The sequence below is a fragment of the Salvelinus alpinus genome, chromosome 32 (genome assembly GCF_045679555.1).
Source record: "Salvelinus alpinus chromosome 32, SLU_Salpinus.1, whole genome shotgun sequence".
Lineage (NCBI taxonomy): Eukaryota > Metazoa > Chordata > Actinopteri > Salmoniformes > Salmonidae > Salvelinus > Salvelinus alpinus.
The window spans coordinates 6,620,666-6,637,410 of NC_092117.1; the positions used below are offsets into that span (position 1 = coordinate 6,620,666).

General features: G+C 39.8%; 1 protein-coding gene across 2 annotated transcripts in view; it reads left to right on the plus strand.

Annotated features, from left to right (window-relative positions):
- Positions 1-16,270, plus strand: part of fam204a (family with sequence similarity 204 member A) — a 37,598-nt gene extending 21,328 nt beyond the window's left edge. For both annotated transcript variants that reach the window (XM_071379706.1, XM_071379707.1), the window contains 2 exons: positions 15,359-15,468; positions 15,918-16,270. In XM_071379706.1, coding sequence (XP_071235807.1) covers positions 15,359-15,468; positions 15,918-15,969 — 162 coding nt within the window. In that variant the 3' untranslated portion in view covers positions 15,970-16,270. The remainder of the gene's footprint in view (positions 1-15,358; positions 15,469-15,917) is intronic.
- Positions 16,271-16,745: the final 475 nt, after the last annotated feature.

Below are 16,745 nucleotides of genomic sequence, written 5' to 3' on the forward strand. Positions count from 1 at the left end.
TGTCATTACGTCATGTACCTACGTTATATAGGTATGCACGGTAGTCAATGTTGGCATTTTTAGCTAATATCGTCCGATTCCAATATCTTCACCGATATATCGTGCATCCCTAATTACAAGCATAACTATAACATGATGCAACCACCACTATGCTTCAGTAATGTGTTGTATTGGATTTGCCCCATACATAACACTGTATTCAGGACAAAAAGTGAATTGCTTTGCTACATTTTTTTCAGTATTACTTTAGTGCCTTGTCACAAACAGGATGTTTTGGAAGATTTTTATTATGTACAGGCTTCCTCCTTTTCACTCTGTCAATTAGGTTAGTATTATGGAGTATCTACAATGTTGTTGATCCATCCTCAGTTTTCTCCCATCTCCCATTATTTCATAAAGGTGAAAATAGCCATTGAACTCTGTTTTAAAGTCACCATTGGCCTCAGGGTGAAATCCCTGAGCAGTTTCCTTCCTCCTCAGCAGCTGAGTTAGGAAGGAAGCCTGTATCTTTGTAGTGACTGGGTGTATTGGTACGCCATCCAACATGTAATAACTTCACCATGCTAAAAGGGATATTCAATGTCTGTTTATTGTTATTTTTACCCATCTACCAATAGGTACCCTTCTTGGTGAGGCATTGAAAAACCTACCTGGTCTTTTGGTTGAATCTGTGTTTGAAATTCACTGCTCGAATGAGGGACCTTACAATTATCTGTATGTGTTGGGTACATAGATGAGGTAGTCATTCAAAAATCTTGTTAAACACTATTATTGCACACCGAGTGAGTTCATGCAACTTATCATTATTACTCCTGAAGTTATTTAGGCTTGCCATAACAAAGGGGTTGAATACTTTCAATTTTTATTCATTTGTAAACATTTTGAAAAACATAATTCCACGTTGACATTATGGGGTATCGTGTGTAGGCCAGTGACAAAGGAAAAATCTAAATTGAATCCGTTTTCAATTCAGTCTGTAACACAACAACATGTGGGAAAAGTAAAGGGGTGTGAATACTTGCTGAAGGCACTGTACCTAAACCTTCGTTCAGATGAACATTTGAACTTCAACTAAAGTTAGGCCATGCACGCAAATCGTGATGCTTTTCATACTCTGTCAAACATCAACCTGGTTGTCCTATTAAAAGTGTTGAAGAGGGACACGTGCAGTAAGGGATTTGATTTTACATGCAAGCAGACTGTTTGTTGAAGGCTGATTCTTGTACCCAGCATAATGTAAAACGGACCATAAAATACGATAATGCAAGTGGCTAAAGGAAAGATTAGAAAAATTGAATGACTTGCTTTGTTGATGACAAAGTGGCACCTGTAGTTCCAGAAAGCCTCTTAGAGCACTAGTGGATTTGGGCAGACTTAGCGGAGGTTCTTCGACCTATCTGTCACCTCCCTTGTGGCTTGCCAGGAACATGAAGGATGGGCTTGACAGCAGTCTGGCAGCCATAGCTCACTCTGTAGCTGTGTTTACTTCATGATGAGAACAGTGAATTGACTGACGTTTTGGGGGGGGCAAAGTATCATAAGGAACTATCACGTACAACAGAATTGGTGAGACAAGAGACTGCGTTCATTGTTCTGTGTCACTTGCTTTTTTTTAGGCCATTTATTAGCCTGACGGAAATATTTTCTACATGATAATGAGAGCTGATGACAACGGACCTACAAATTCCACCTACTTTTTGTGAAAATAAAGCAGCATACAGTGCCGTGAATGAGTAGGACATTGATAAGAGATTTCACCATTAATTCTACTGTAGTATGTTAACTATGTTGTACAGAAGTGGATACGGATGTGTAGGCTTGGGCGGTATCCAGATTATCATACCTTCATACCGACCTTGTGCCATACCGGGTTATTCGGTAATACCGGCACAGGTACATGTAAAATCCCATATTGAATGCTAACAATCGCATTATGAACATTTTATGCAGTCTCTGACCTAAACTATTTTCAGGACAGACAACCCAGCTCATAAAGTTATACACGTAACTCAAACATGCTACGCACAGTTTGCCGCACGTACAAAGCTAATATTACACAGCAAGACTCTTGATCCGGGAGGGGATTCTCAGCGTTAGTAGCTATCTAGCGAACTAGCTACTAAATTAGCGAACCAAATGCACAATTGCAGAGCATTTAGCACATTTTAGACAGTTCACTTAATAGTTATAAGATATCTAGCTGGCAAACATTTTAGTTGTGAATTCCATACTCGAACTTGATCAACTGGGCGTGCTGCACAGCAGTGAGTGACTCACAAGGCTCCATCCAGTCTATCGTCGTCGTGTACTGGGTACTACTGGTAAGCTTCATAATAAATAATTATGTGACAGGTGAAATGGAGAACGCGATCTTTGTCCCCTAACATATTGCACAAGTTCACTGCAGGTATTTACTTAAAAAGTAGCTAAAAAAATTCAAATGTATTAGACGGTATTGAAAAATGTGTCTATTTCCAAATACCCCCATATACGGTATACCACCCAAGCCTACTGATGTTTTTCATGGTGGCAAAGGGAGGGTATATTACTGGTAACTTTTACCAGTAAACTACCAGAATTATCCGAAATGTAAACCATCAACTTAATGAATACCACTGGTGTTTAATATGACTTTCAGCATAAAATATATTTTTGTTGTTTTGGTGCCAAGCTGGTGGCAGTTGTGAAAAAAGTCAATAGTTGGAGGAGTTGCAGAGTTAATTAAAAATAATGTCAGTGTTGTCTAGATGTTTTTCATTCATTAGGATATTTTCTCTTGAACCATATGGTCTATCCACTAGAAACTCATGGACAATATGGACACAGATATATATATATATATTTTTTTTTACTATTTATGAACATATATTTTTTTAAGTTATTCAAGTATAAATGACCAAAGTTGCCATAGATTACCTGTTAATTACCGGTAGTTTCCCAACCCTACTTATGTGTTACTGCTGCAATGTCCCTTTTCAAAGATGTTTTGCTCAGTCTCAGTAGTGGATGTTGGACCAAATATACTGTATCTAAAGAGTGGATAAACTTGAGAGTAGTGTAGTTTGCTCCAAATGGCTCAAGTGGCTGCTGGACGCACCTAGGTTGCAGCTTAAATTCCTGCATTCGAATCGAAAGTCTAAATGTAAATCACTTTGGCTAAAAGTGGTGGCTACGTGGCCTTATTATTGATAAGTAATGGCATGTGGTGTATGAAACATGCTCTGGAGAAAAGTGCATCTAAGTGGAGAATTCTACACCCACATGTCTAATCTGTCTTGAGTTCAACATCATTGCAATGACGTTTGAGTCACAAGCGTTGATTCAGGACAGTCCTAGGGTGAAAAACATTTAGAGCGTCAATATTCTCAACTGGGGCCAGAATCAATTTCAAGGTTGTTATTGAAGAGTCTCATTTGATACTGTATGTAATGGCTTATATGTTTAATTTGTTTACGGTCATAACACTTGAGAGACATTATGGCAGGCTTTTTAGTGCAGGAATAGGTCTTTAACACGGAAAGAACGGAAAAGGAATAGACAGCTGTGAAGTACTCAAGAGGGTGTGTCTGTCCCCCAAGGCATTATTTGTAAAGAAAACCTAGTACACTGTGAACAACTATGTATCACAGCATTTTCATACTCAATCTACCAGCATTGCACGTATCTCTTTGAACCACAGTGAAATGGCTGAAGATTGAAAGAAAGCCTGTCATAAGGTTCCTCCCAATAAAGGAAATGTTTGTTTCTGCCGTGTTTTGAGCTTGCGCAATCAATTAATGTTTTTTTTTGTTGCCTTTGCTTTCTTCTTTTTAATCTGAATATGAAAACAATTTGGTAAAACCTTTTTTTTTTTTTTGAAGGCTCCTTACAAATTCTCTGATACATGCGCTTTCATCTGTCCGGTTGCTTTGAGATTGTGTTCTCATTAAAGTATATATTTAAATATATTCTCCAGAGGCTGCAATTCTTTGTTTTTTGCACCTTTTTTTTTTTTTAAAGCTATGTTCTTCTTTAAAGTTGGAAGTTAAGTATTAAGTCCAAAAAAAAGGTGATACAAAGCAATCACTTTCCTTCAGAGGTATCTGTTCATACTATTAACTGGTACCTTACTGAGACTGTTTTGAAGGAAGCATTCAGTTTTCATCCCTAATACCTTTTACATTTTAGAAAACCATTGTTTGCAGATAGGATTGGCAGTGTTTCTTCTTTTCTCACGTGCAGTTTTGTTTGTTGATCTTTTGCCGAGCCGTTCTTTTCTTGTTTCTCAAAGGCCGCCATAGAAGTCACAAAATACTAGGAATAGCTTCTGGTCCCTAAAGTACTTCTTAATATTAATATAGTATATTAAGTGGTGCATGTCTTCCAATAAGGGCACTTGTGACTCCATCCTTTGATTATTGAACATTATTTTACCCAGCTGTAGGTTACATATAGTGTAATTAATTTCCGCAATTAGCATAATATTAAGTGCTATATATAACTCGCACACCCTTTTGTCAAGAGAGTTAATAGGATCCAGCAGCTCTATTTGAAAGATGAATTCCAGAAAGCATTCCTGAAAATGAAACGAAGGCTGTATTCGGGTTAAGACTGTAATTCAGTAGTACAGCAACTGCTCATAACAGCTCGTGGCTCCTTATAACGGCCTGCACAAGTTCATAAATGCCTATGATTCATTCACAATGCGTTACACACGTGGTGTAAAGAGTTTAACAGATTACCCCCAACCATAGATGTAGGTAGGTTAAATAGCTACGCGCTACTTAATCCAATGCCTATTGTAAATCACTGCCTCTTCAGCGAACATCCATCCTGCAACACTTGCTCATTTCCCTCTCCTGTACAAACCAAGCAATAAGCTCCCCTTTGAAATACTCCGCGGCAGTACTTTATAGAGTACGAGAGAATAATACAAGACAAAAAAATGTCACACCATGTTAGTGCTTCCAGTTTCCCCCTAGCACTGATCACAGCTATTAGCGTAGCATTACCACTTCGAAACAGAAACTCTCTAGTCTGACACAATGGGGGGAGGCGCATGTCCTTTTCATGAATTCCAGAAGCGGAAGAATATGACAATTCTGGAAAGAAAACACCTGCATGGTTCATCATAACCCCTTGGCTAACCGCTGGTAGACTAATGTACAGATCCCAGAGAAATGACACTCTGAAACATATACCATAGATAGTTGAACACAGGAATCCAAGCCAAATTATCTACAGGTGCGGCTCGTGGCAATCCAGATTCTTACAGTAACTCTGGATATCTAAATATGGTGTAAAGGACCAACTTAATTAACTTGACATTAGATCATTGTTGATCTGAGATATAGATCTAGAGCCATGTAAATGGTGGTTGCTAACTTGCATAGGGTTATCACTACTTCTTATACCACTCAAAATGGTTTGAGATTATTATAACCCTCATTACTTCTACCATTTCAATGGAACTAGAGCTAAACGAAAGAATGCCAAACCACCCTTGACATGCATCCCTTTAGAAAGCACTGCTTTAAGTATTGTGAAACAAAAGTGGCACAAACGGGCTTTGTTAGGCGAGACAAAGAGCTGAACACAGTGTTTTCATGTTATTTATGTTATTTGTGTGTTCTCCCTTTTCAGTGCCTTCGCCTAAGATGCCACGTGTTTGTAATAAAAAATGTAATGAGCATGGCTTTTGTGGAAAACACTCGTTATCAGATTTCCGCTGTCCCCGCCCCACATCAGAACACAAGGCTCTCTTCCTCTACCATTCTAGGTCCCCGGGCGACTGAGAAACAGTTAAGGAAAGTATTTTCTTTGTTCGTTTTCCCTGCACCATAAGCAATTTATCACAGAATGAACTTTTATTGTATCTCTGTATGACTCACATTAAATTCTCACCCATTAATTTTGAAATGGGTACTAAGCTTTTATCAAATGCTTGGGAATCTCATTTGGATTATTGTATTTCATTAATTACTTGATAGACAAAGCATACTTTTCAATGTAGATTTTTTGTGCTGTTTAATTAATTAGCATGTTTTCTCTTTTAATTAAAGCCATTTTTAAAATTAAAGCCCACAGCAAAACACATATATAATTTGTTTGTAATTAGGCCTTAATTGGTGGTAGTGGAAGCTTAGCACCCTCGGTTTCTTTTTTCATGATTGCCATTTTATTGCCAGTCAGTCATTAATTAAACTGTTTTTCTAATTAGCTTATAAAACTGTTGATGGTACATTATTGTAAGTGTGAGTTCAAAGCTTGCTAATAAGCCTTCCCTACTCAGAAGAGGCAAGATAATGGAATATGTACAAAGCGGGCAAACTTTCAGACTCTTTTTCAGTCCCTAAAGATGCCAGTATCTAGCATCAGATTATTAGGGCACAGAAAAATCGAGACATGCGTTATACCACTGGCTGTTCGGCAGCATCTTCCCAGGAGTGGCTCTCGTTTTGCATGTCATGTAATGCTGTTTGTCAAATTGGCAGCAAGATTACATAAACCTCTTACACGACTGCCCTTCTTTATTGAGAGAATATGACAATGCATCTCGAATAGAAAATAATATGGGGAGGATATACAGCTCATGGCTTTGATTAGATAAGCAGTCAAATGGTCTCGCCAGACAACCAATGCCAGTAATGCTTTCATGTACTTGGACTTATTGTTTTTACACCTACAGAATAAAGACTATTCGTCATCACAAAACATTTGACTGAAATTGTATATTGACCAATAGAGATGTGCATCTTTTCCTATCGAGACGATTTGATACATATCTAGATGCATGGGCTCCGATACGATGCAGGAACGATATGTTTTAGTTTGAAACGATTCGGTGTGAAATCAAGCTCAGGTGCATCCTGTTTCCATTGATCATCCTTGAGATGTTTCTACAACTTCATTGGAGTCCACTTGTGGTAAATTCAATTGATTGGACATGATTTGGAAAGGCACACACCTGTTTTATATAAGGTCAGAGCAAAAACCAAGCCATGAGGTCGAAGAAATTGTCCGTAGTGCTCCGAGACAGGATTGTGTCGAGGCACAGATCTGGGGAAGGGTACCAAAACATTTATGCAGCATTGAAAGTCCCCAAGAACACAGTGGCCTCCATCATTCTTAAATGGAAGAAGTTTGGATCCACCAGAACTCTTCTTAGAGCTGGTCGCCGGGCCAAACTGAACAATCGGGGGAGAAGGGCCTTGGTCAGGAAGGTGACCAAGGACCCGATGGTCACTCTGACAGAGCGCCAGAGTTCCTCTGTGGAGATGGGAGAACCTTCCAGAAGAACAACCATCTCTGCAGCACTTCACCAATCAGACCTTTATGGTAGAGTGGCCAGACAGAAGCCACTCCTCAGTAAAAGGATTTCCTGAGTCATATTCTCTCAATAAAGATGATCATTATTGTCGTTCAGGGGGCAGTCGTGTAAGAGGTTTATGTAATCTTGCTGCCAATTTGACAAACAGCATTACATGACATGCAAAACGAGAGCCACTCCTGGGAAGATGCTGCCGAACAGCCAGTGGTATAACGCATGTCTCGATTTTTCTGTGCCCTAATAATCTGATGCTAGATACTGTCATCTTTAGGGACTGAAAAAGAGTCTGAAAGTTTGCCCGCTTTGTACATATTCCATTATCTTGCCTCTTCTGAGTAGGGAAGGCTTATTAGCAAGCTTTGAACTTACACTTACAATAATGTACGATCAACAGTTTTATAAGCTAATTAGAAGAACAGTTTAATTAATTAATGATAGACTGGCAATAAAATGGCAATCATGAAAAAATAATTGCCTAGTAAAATAAAATAAATTGATACCCGGCTTGGAGTATGCCAAAAGGCACCTAAAGACCTAAAAATAAAAAAAAGATCGAACTCTTTGGCCTGAATGCCAAGTGTCACGTCTGGAGGAAACCTGGCACCATCCCTACGGTGACGCGTGGTGGTGGCAGCATCATGCTGTGGGGATGTTTTTCAGCGGCAGGGACTGGGAGACAAGTCAGTATCGAGGGAAAGATGAATGGAGCAAAGTACTGAGATCCTTGATGAAAACCTGCTCCAGAGCGCTCAGGACCTCAGACTGGGGTGAAGGTTCACTTTCCAACAGGAGAAAAACCCTAAGCACACAGCCAAGACAACGCATGAGTGGCTTCGGGATAAGTCTCAATGTCCTTGAGTGGCCAAGCCAGAGCCCAGACTTGAACCCGATCGAACATCTCTGGACAGACCTGAAAATAGCTGTGCAGCGACACTCCCCATCCAACCTGACAGAGCTTGAGATGATCTGCAGAGAATAATGGGAGAAACTCCCCAAATACAGGTGTGCCAAGCTTGTAGCGTCATACCCAAGAATACTTGAGGCTGTAATCGCTGCCAAATGTGCTTCAACAAAGTACTGAGTTAAGGGTCTGAATTCTTATGTAAATGTGATATTTCAGTTTTATTTATTTTTATAAATGTGGGAATTTCTACAAACCTGTTTTTGCTTTGTCATTATGGGGTATTGTGTGCAGATTGATGAGGGAAAAAACTATTTAATACATTTTTGAATAAGGCTGTAACTTAACAAAATGTGGAAAAAGTTGAGTGGTCTGAATACTTTCAAATGCACAATAAGTCATCTTTGTCAAAGTATGATATATTTCGGCTTGAAGTCTTACTTGTCTTTTCCTATGAGATGACGTGCAAAAATTTTTTTGCCTACATTTCTTTTCAGGCCTGTGTTTTATTTAAACGTTGACCACCATGCAACATGGAAATGTTTATTAGTCAGAAACACCTGCTGATAAGTTCTTCCTGTTTGCGAGTTGTCTGAGAGCCAAACAGCTTTGCTCCATAGCCTACACTTGGGTTTCCACTAGATAAAACAGCCACAAAGTCAAAATTGGCTATATTGTACAAATTCATGAAAACAAAAATTAGCTTTTTGGTCTAAATTTAGGGTTAGGCAAAGGTTAGCAGTGCAGTTAGGGTTATAGTGAGAGTTAGGTTTCAAATCTGATTTTAGGTAGAGAAAATGTAGTTAACTCGATGTGTTAACTAGTGACGACACTGCACTTGGCCGCCTTGCCATGAAGCAAATAAAAATATGTTGTCCAAACTAATGTTTTCGCACCTTCCCTTTTTTACCAGCAAATTATCGTAATCCATTGGGTCATTTGTTGAATTTAAATATTTTTTTTGCCAGTCTGCATAAAAAAAATGACAATTTTATAAAAGTCATTGTGTCATATGATTGCATTTTAGAACCCCGCTCCCCCCGTCGCCACAAGATGAATGGTTTTGAGCAATAATGTTTTAGGCCAATTCATTTTGCATGGCCAGGTGTGCAGTGTTTGCCTATTTTCTACCATTTCATTGATCCTAAAGAGTGATCTCAACCCACCCGGAGCACCTGGCCATACAAAACAAACTCGCCCATGGCTTCAATGCACCCTCCAAAACGTTCAATAGTTAGGCTATCCATATTACCGGCGCTTATATTCTTTCTATTGCGGATTTGCAGTCGCAATTTAGATAATGCATTGATATAGCTAGCTAGCTTGCTGACATGATAACAGAGAGAACAAAGAATGTAGCTATTTGATTATGTCTGTGTGCGTTTCCAAATAGGAATGACGTCTGGAATCCGACACCGTTTCACTGGAGTTATCAAATGGCAAGAGTCAGACAAACATCAACCCGAAAACATGTCAATAGCTCGTTTAGGCACGGTTTAGCTGAGACTCATCTCTTGACGGGTATTTATTTTCCTGAAATAATTATTTTCTTAACTGAAATGCCTTCACATAAACTTTCATTAGCTAGCTAAGGTTAGCATGCTAGCTAGTTACACTCGGAGCGGTCAGTCAGTGCCCTATTTGTTATTTCGCTGCTACATGTGGAAATCACAAAAATGTTCCCACCCCCAAGTCCTGAATATGTATTAGCAGACTGCGTCAGTCTTCGAGCTGGAACCGTAACGAGAATTTCCACTCTAGGTCAAGGATTACTTGAAAACAGTGGTGTGCAGAACGGCATCTCGGGAACCAACAACTTGTCGGTTCTTGTCACGGATGGGCTATTGTAGCAGACGACCACCTCGGGGTCCATTTCTATCAGCTAAAAACAAGAAGAAGTGGCTTCAGTGGGCACCGAGATCACCAAGACTGGACAATTGAGGAGTGGAAGAACATTGCCTGGTCCCGACATTGCGTCATGCAGAGTCAGGATTTGGCGTATGCAGCATGAGTCCATGGCCCCATCCTTCCTGGTGTCAATGGTACAGGCTGTTGGTGTGGGGATTGTTTTCCTGGAACACCTTAGGTCCATTGATACCAATTGAGGAATGTTTCCATGCCCCTAGGAATTCAAGCTGTTTTGGAGGCAAAGGGGGGATCCGAACCGGTACTAGATGGGTGTACCTAATAAAATGACCTGAGTGTATAGCACAACTTTGAATTTCGCCCCATTTCATAATCAAGTGGTTTAGACAGTTTGTAAGTTTTGATGGACTCTTCTTCTCCCACTTTTCGACCATGCAGTGCGGGTAGCAAAAGTGATTGTTGTCCTTATTATGAAATGATTACCCTTTATATCAAAAATATTACCATATATACTGATTATTTCAAGCAAAACTATTACTGATGGTGAACCTGAACAATCAAAATAAAACGGATATAGGCTAGACCCCGATCAGCATGTATCCTACCTATAGCCAGATGAGAGTTGTGTCTCCGGCGGTAGCTTAGGCCATTTCTTTCTGGTAAAACATATTTTTCAACAACGCATTTGATTTAAAAAAATACCTAGCAAATTACATTGGCTGTGACTCCACTAATAAAGCCTAATATTGTGCAAGCCATTTCACAAACATGGCTGCTTTGCTCTGGCTGCTTTGCTTGATGTATTGTTGTCTCTACCTTCTTGCCCTGTTGTCTGTGCCCAATGATGTCTGTACCCTGTTTTGTGCTACTACCATGTTGTCATGTTGTGTTGCTGCCATGCTGTGTTCATGTTTTGCTGCCATGCTATGTTGTTGTCTTAGGTCTCTCTGTTGTGTTGTCTCTCTTGTCGTGATGTGTGTTTTGTCCTATATTTTTATTTAATTTATTCGTATTTTTAATCCCAGCCCCCGTCCCCGCAGGAGGTCTTTTGCCTTTTGGTAGGCCGTCATTGTAAATAAGAATTTGTTCTTAACTGACTTGCCTAGTTAAATAAAGATTAAATAACTAAATAAATGATGCACTCATATTGTAAACATTTGAACCGGGGACCGATGCGTATCGGTGAATCGTTACATTCCTATTGACCCAAGTTTCACCCCCGTCCAGGACTCAACCGGTTCCAGCGGCTAACACCGTAGCTTACCAAGGGATCCAAACCTCTTGACGAAGTTAATAGGTGTTGGGTTAAAGTTGCTACACTTACCCTTCTTCTACCCTCTCCTTCTCCATCTCAAGTTCCTAATGCCTGGGCACACTTCGATGGTCTCACGGTAGCGCCGTCACACTTCTGACACCAATTCACAAATTCATGTGTTGCCTTGACCTGGTCTCAGACTTGGGTCATGGGATTGTCATCCCAACCCTTTGTAGCTGTTATGCAGAGAGAGAAAAAACTCTGAACCTCTTGATGGTGTACCGTAGCTAGGTGTTGGGTTAAGGTAGCTTCTAGCTACATTCTATTGCGTGGCCCTACACACCATTGGGCTCACAGTGAAATAAGAGCACGTCAGCATAATATAACACTCGCAGAGGTGAAGCTTTAGGCCTAGGCATTCCATTTGGGCAAGACGTCACTCAAATCATTGTCAAGACTTTCGGTTATCCATTATCTCTTTGATCACAAATGTTATATTTTCCACAGATACACAGAATATTAACTTTCATGTTTCCTCCCTGGCTTTTTCAGGGGGTTGAACTAGACCTAATTCTTCTTATCAGCATAGGCATTTCTTTGTTTAACCTGCACAGATAGGACAACCAATAATTGGAAATAGATTGAATGACATCAAAGCAATTTAGTGGACAAACTGCTTTGTGCTTCATTGTCGCAGTAATGCTTTTACGTGGCATAAACAAGATCAATTTGAGGTATAACAATCTGACTTTTCAGACTAGAAATCCATTTTTCCTTTTTTCCTCCCTACCTCGATTCTTCGAAATTAGATTGAAATGACATATGAGCTGCTAATCTGATATTCATTCCATTCTTCTATAGCCCTGCTTCCCAAAGTTGACTAAGGCCACATTATTTAGGCATTAAGGTAGTGTGATAAGGGAATTAGGCTGGTCATTAATCGTTTACACGTCAAATGCAGCGGAGCAGCTCGGGGTGGTGATTTAGCGAGGCAAAGCCACCTAGCCCCTGTTAATCCACCTCTCACACGTTTTAATTGGAAGAGGCTTCCCTGGATAGGACATTTATGAATGGGTTTAAGGCCATTTCTCCCTTAAAGCCATCATTTATTTCATATTCTTAATACCAGCTTGAACATTTTATCCATATAGAAAAGCGTTCACGTTTTCAAGTTGAATCGTCTCTCCCCTACCATTGTCTTTTGAAGCTGCTGTTGTTTGTAATGTGTACCTTGGGATATCCAGGGATCCAGAAGTTACTGACAACGACGCATTCTGAAGACTGTATGCAGTCGTGTTGGTAAACTGGTAGCACTACCGGCATGATCCCCAATGTCTTGATTCTTTTGGAAGGGATGTCACTGATAGAAGACACATCCATGCTGTCCATGAAGTAGGCTATGCTGTAGCATACAAGTCAGCTCAAGGGGGGGGGGGACTATGACAATACCTCGTGTTACTCAGTACTATTTTGTGTCCATACAATGGACATGTCTTATCACAGCCTTATCTTTAACATGGTCTGTGCTGAAGTGACATGTAATATAACAAGGCCCCATATTTGGAGGTCCACTTGAATGTCTACGATGAGCCAAACATGAGTGACAACAGAAAGCGGTACTATTGTCTTAACCCTCCTAGTGGTCCTAAGGTGCTGCTGCTGCTGCAGCGGTATAATGCACCATGAATATTCTGCCTGCAAACCTTCAAAAGGTCACAGTATTAATCCTTTGAATAAACCTTGTGTTAAACAGAGGCTGTGCTCAGGATGGACTTTAAAGGAAAGACAATGGTTTTGGAGGGGGGGACTGATGGTATCGGACACTAAATCTTCTTTTAATATGGGTTTTAAGGAAACATGGATTGGCTTGTGTGACTGCCTTAAACAAAGAACACATTAGTTTTTTTTTTCCTGTTGTGTAGGCTCATGTCTCTTTTTTTTTCTAGCTTTGTATTTTTTATTCTGGCAGCACATTTTTTTCATTTCTGCCGGCTTGTGATGTGAAAGGATTTGGCACTAAGACGCAAGAAGGAGGGGGAGGAAAAAATCCTGAAAAGTGGATCAAAAAAGTAAATGAAAAATAATGTCATATTACTGAAAATATGAGAGGCTAATTTGTGCCGACTTTTTGCTAATTTTGTTCTCGCCACAGAAAGAGGAGCCGTCACCTGCTCGGCGCCACAGCGCTGACAGTGCCAGTGATCCATGAAATAAGCTGCCGCTGGCTTTGTTCAGATAAGAATGAACAAATCTGCACAATGTACTGCTCTCGGAATCTCATTTTCATACTTGCATGCAGGCTAAAAGAAATAAGCTGTTTGCAGGCTTGATTAATCAGACATTTGAGGGCTTTTTTTGTCTCTTTGATCTGTTCTGTCGCCTAGGTAACTTGGTTGACATTAATGTTGAGCCCCAGTAAAGACAATCAGGGATTGTAGACTGAACTGATAAAAAAAAATTAAAGACCTTTAACGCTTTAAATATAGTAACTGCTCAGTGGCTTCATTTGAAAGAGAATAGGGGGGAATGTGAGGGGTTTTAATTTTGGTTTTGGAAGAATGTTTAGGAAGGCGTGGTTTCTAGACCTTTGCATTTCAAATGATCCACACAGGAGAGCAGGTTAATGTGGGTAATCCTTGTGTTGTAAAGAATATACATCTCTGGGTGTAAAATTCAAAAGGAGCCATTTAGGATCCTCCCTATTTCAATTTATTTTCTCTCAAAACTATGCCTTTTACCCAATTTACTTTATTTTTGGAAAATGTGTGAACACAGGAGCCTTTCTGAGATTTGTCAATAATTTAATAAACCTTCAGATGTACAATCCCAGCGTGTGCCACAGCCACGCAAATGCATTTAGTACTTACACCACTTAAACATGGTGCTCAAAACGCCCTGATGAGAATTATCTGCTGGCAAATCTACTCCCGACATGAGAATGAACACCCATTGTAACTTTCCCTTTCTCCTGCATTCTGACTAGAAAACATAATTTATTGGCTATAAAACCTATAAAAAATGGCAAGGAATTAGAAAACTGTCATAGTATGTTAGCTTCAGGTTATGCAGACGCTTTTACAAATCTTCCAAGTGACTGTATAGATTAATGCCTCAAGGGCCCAGCCAGAGCCCAGTACTTGCAGCCAGCTGAAGCCCTTATCTTAAATCCAAGCAAAGTACCATTAATCTTTTTGAAAGACCTTTATGGCTTTTAATGTATCCCAAATTAGAACATTTTACACCCTTGGTTCCTGAAATATGGTGATAAAAAGCCTTTAGAGTTACATTTGTCCTGGCTGCTCGCTCTGACCTGCTTAATCCCAGCATGCATTAGGAGATATTTTAGTTTTAGTCTTTCTAATAAAGTTTATCCCACTTAATTATAATTGAAAGGAAAAAAATCACCAGCAGGTTTTTTTTCTTCCAGTTAAGAAATGGCGGCACATTTCTTCATTACCTTAAGACTTTTTTTCTCTCTCCCCTGATTGTACTCTGCATTTTTAGAAAGGGTAATTTGTTCCAAGTGTTTATCAAACTTTTCATTCGGTCGAATAATAAACCTATCTCGGGAGTGACAGGATTTTTCCTTTTGTTTCTCGTGCTGGGGTTATTGGGATTATTCTGCTCTACAATACATGCACTTCCTCCCTGGGATTTGAACAAAATGTGTTTGCCACTTGCAGTCACAGTCATTCCTTTTAACTTTTCGGTCTCCTTTAGTGTACATTCAAACCATTTAGGAAAGGTCATGACATTTATTTTTGCACGTTCGTGGTAAAGGGTTGACTGTCTTATTACTGTTAAGCAGTTGTCTGTGTGTATGTACCATGTTTGTTTTTCTTCTTCACCAACACAGGGATCTTTATGCCATCATGACTGTCATTGCATCATGGTCGGGGTGAGACAAAACGGGGACCGGAGGCACTCATGGGAAGCCACCCTGACACATCAGTTGGAAGAGCTCTGCTTGCCAGAGAGACTGATTTACATCCTCTAATGGGCCTTGTCTTTGTCTCCCTCTCAATAGCTGGCCGTGAAAATCGCTCAAGCCGCCGATTGCCGTGACTTTGTGCAAAGCAAACAGGAAGCGGAGGCTTCTCGGGCAGCCCAGAAAAGGAAGACGCAAATCGCTTGGGGGTGTGTTGTCTTTTTGCTCTCCTCCCCACAATTATCGCCTTAATTTACATTACATCACAGTTTGTTAGTGACATACATTTTATTATGCATATTTGCCTAGCTTGCCAGCTTATTTCCCACTTATTTCATGCACAGGTATGCGTACATGCTAAGTTTCGCCTATACAGAGAAAGCGTGTTCTGTAGCCGTCTCGTAAAATTAGATAGACGCCATTTTGAACTGTCACAGTGGATGTCATGGTTAGAATATGTGTAAAATGTGTTATGCCAATGTTTAAGAACTACACTCAACTTACTGTCATTTCAAGCTCTCAAGAACTTGGAAATATGTATATTTCATACAGAAATTAATTGTTTTCTTTTCTGTAAAAGAGAATACATTTAGCAGGATTTTTATTCCAAGTAGTCAAAATAGGTTTTTGCTAAATCAGTATTTTATTATTGTTTCAGGTTTGAAGCCAAGCAAAGATGGGAAACCAAAAGCAACATGGGATATATGTGACATAAACCCAGAAGAGAAATAAAAGTAAAAAATGTTTGTAAAGATTTGTGTAATTTCTCCGTTAATTTAATAAAGTTTGTTCGAAAAGATGTTTGTACCAGTACAATTTTGAGAGGAAATGTCAGGATACTGTACAAAACAATAACAATAAAAAAACAAAGCCCGTATAAGATAAGAATTATGGAATGTTCAAATGAATTCTCTGAGCACTCCATGGTGGCTGCTGTGTGTGCTATTTTCCATTTCTGTGATTTGAGAATTTCTGGGCCTTTTTCCTTCCAATTAAATCTGGTGTACATTACTGGATGATGCGTTTATTTATTGCTGTAAAGTGGGTTAATCATGAAGGCGCTCCTTTCTTCTGAGGAGGTAGAGAAAGAAGAGATTAGGGTCCTAATGCAATGTACAGGATAATGTGCGATAGGATTTGCCAGTGCAAAATGAAATTTGGCTGCTGTAAACTGTTCTGAGCAGTCATAAACTGTAAATTGTGTCAACAGAGAGGGTATGAGACATGAAACGGAGGCTTTGGTGTTGGCCTTCACCCATGCTGAGAAAGATGCCATTGTTCCTCGGCTTAAACAAGAAGCACAGGGTATTTCTGAGAAGCCTACTCTATGGCTGTGAAGAGTCTGAGCGATGATTAACAATGTTGTTGTACCCAGTAGATTTGATGCCAGTCTTTTACAGTTTCTTTGCACCTTGATCATATTTTGATCTGCAATGACCTCTCCCAACTGGTCCAACCCAAATGCCCCCCCCCCCCCCCCCCATGC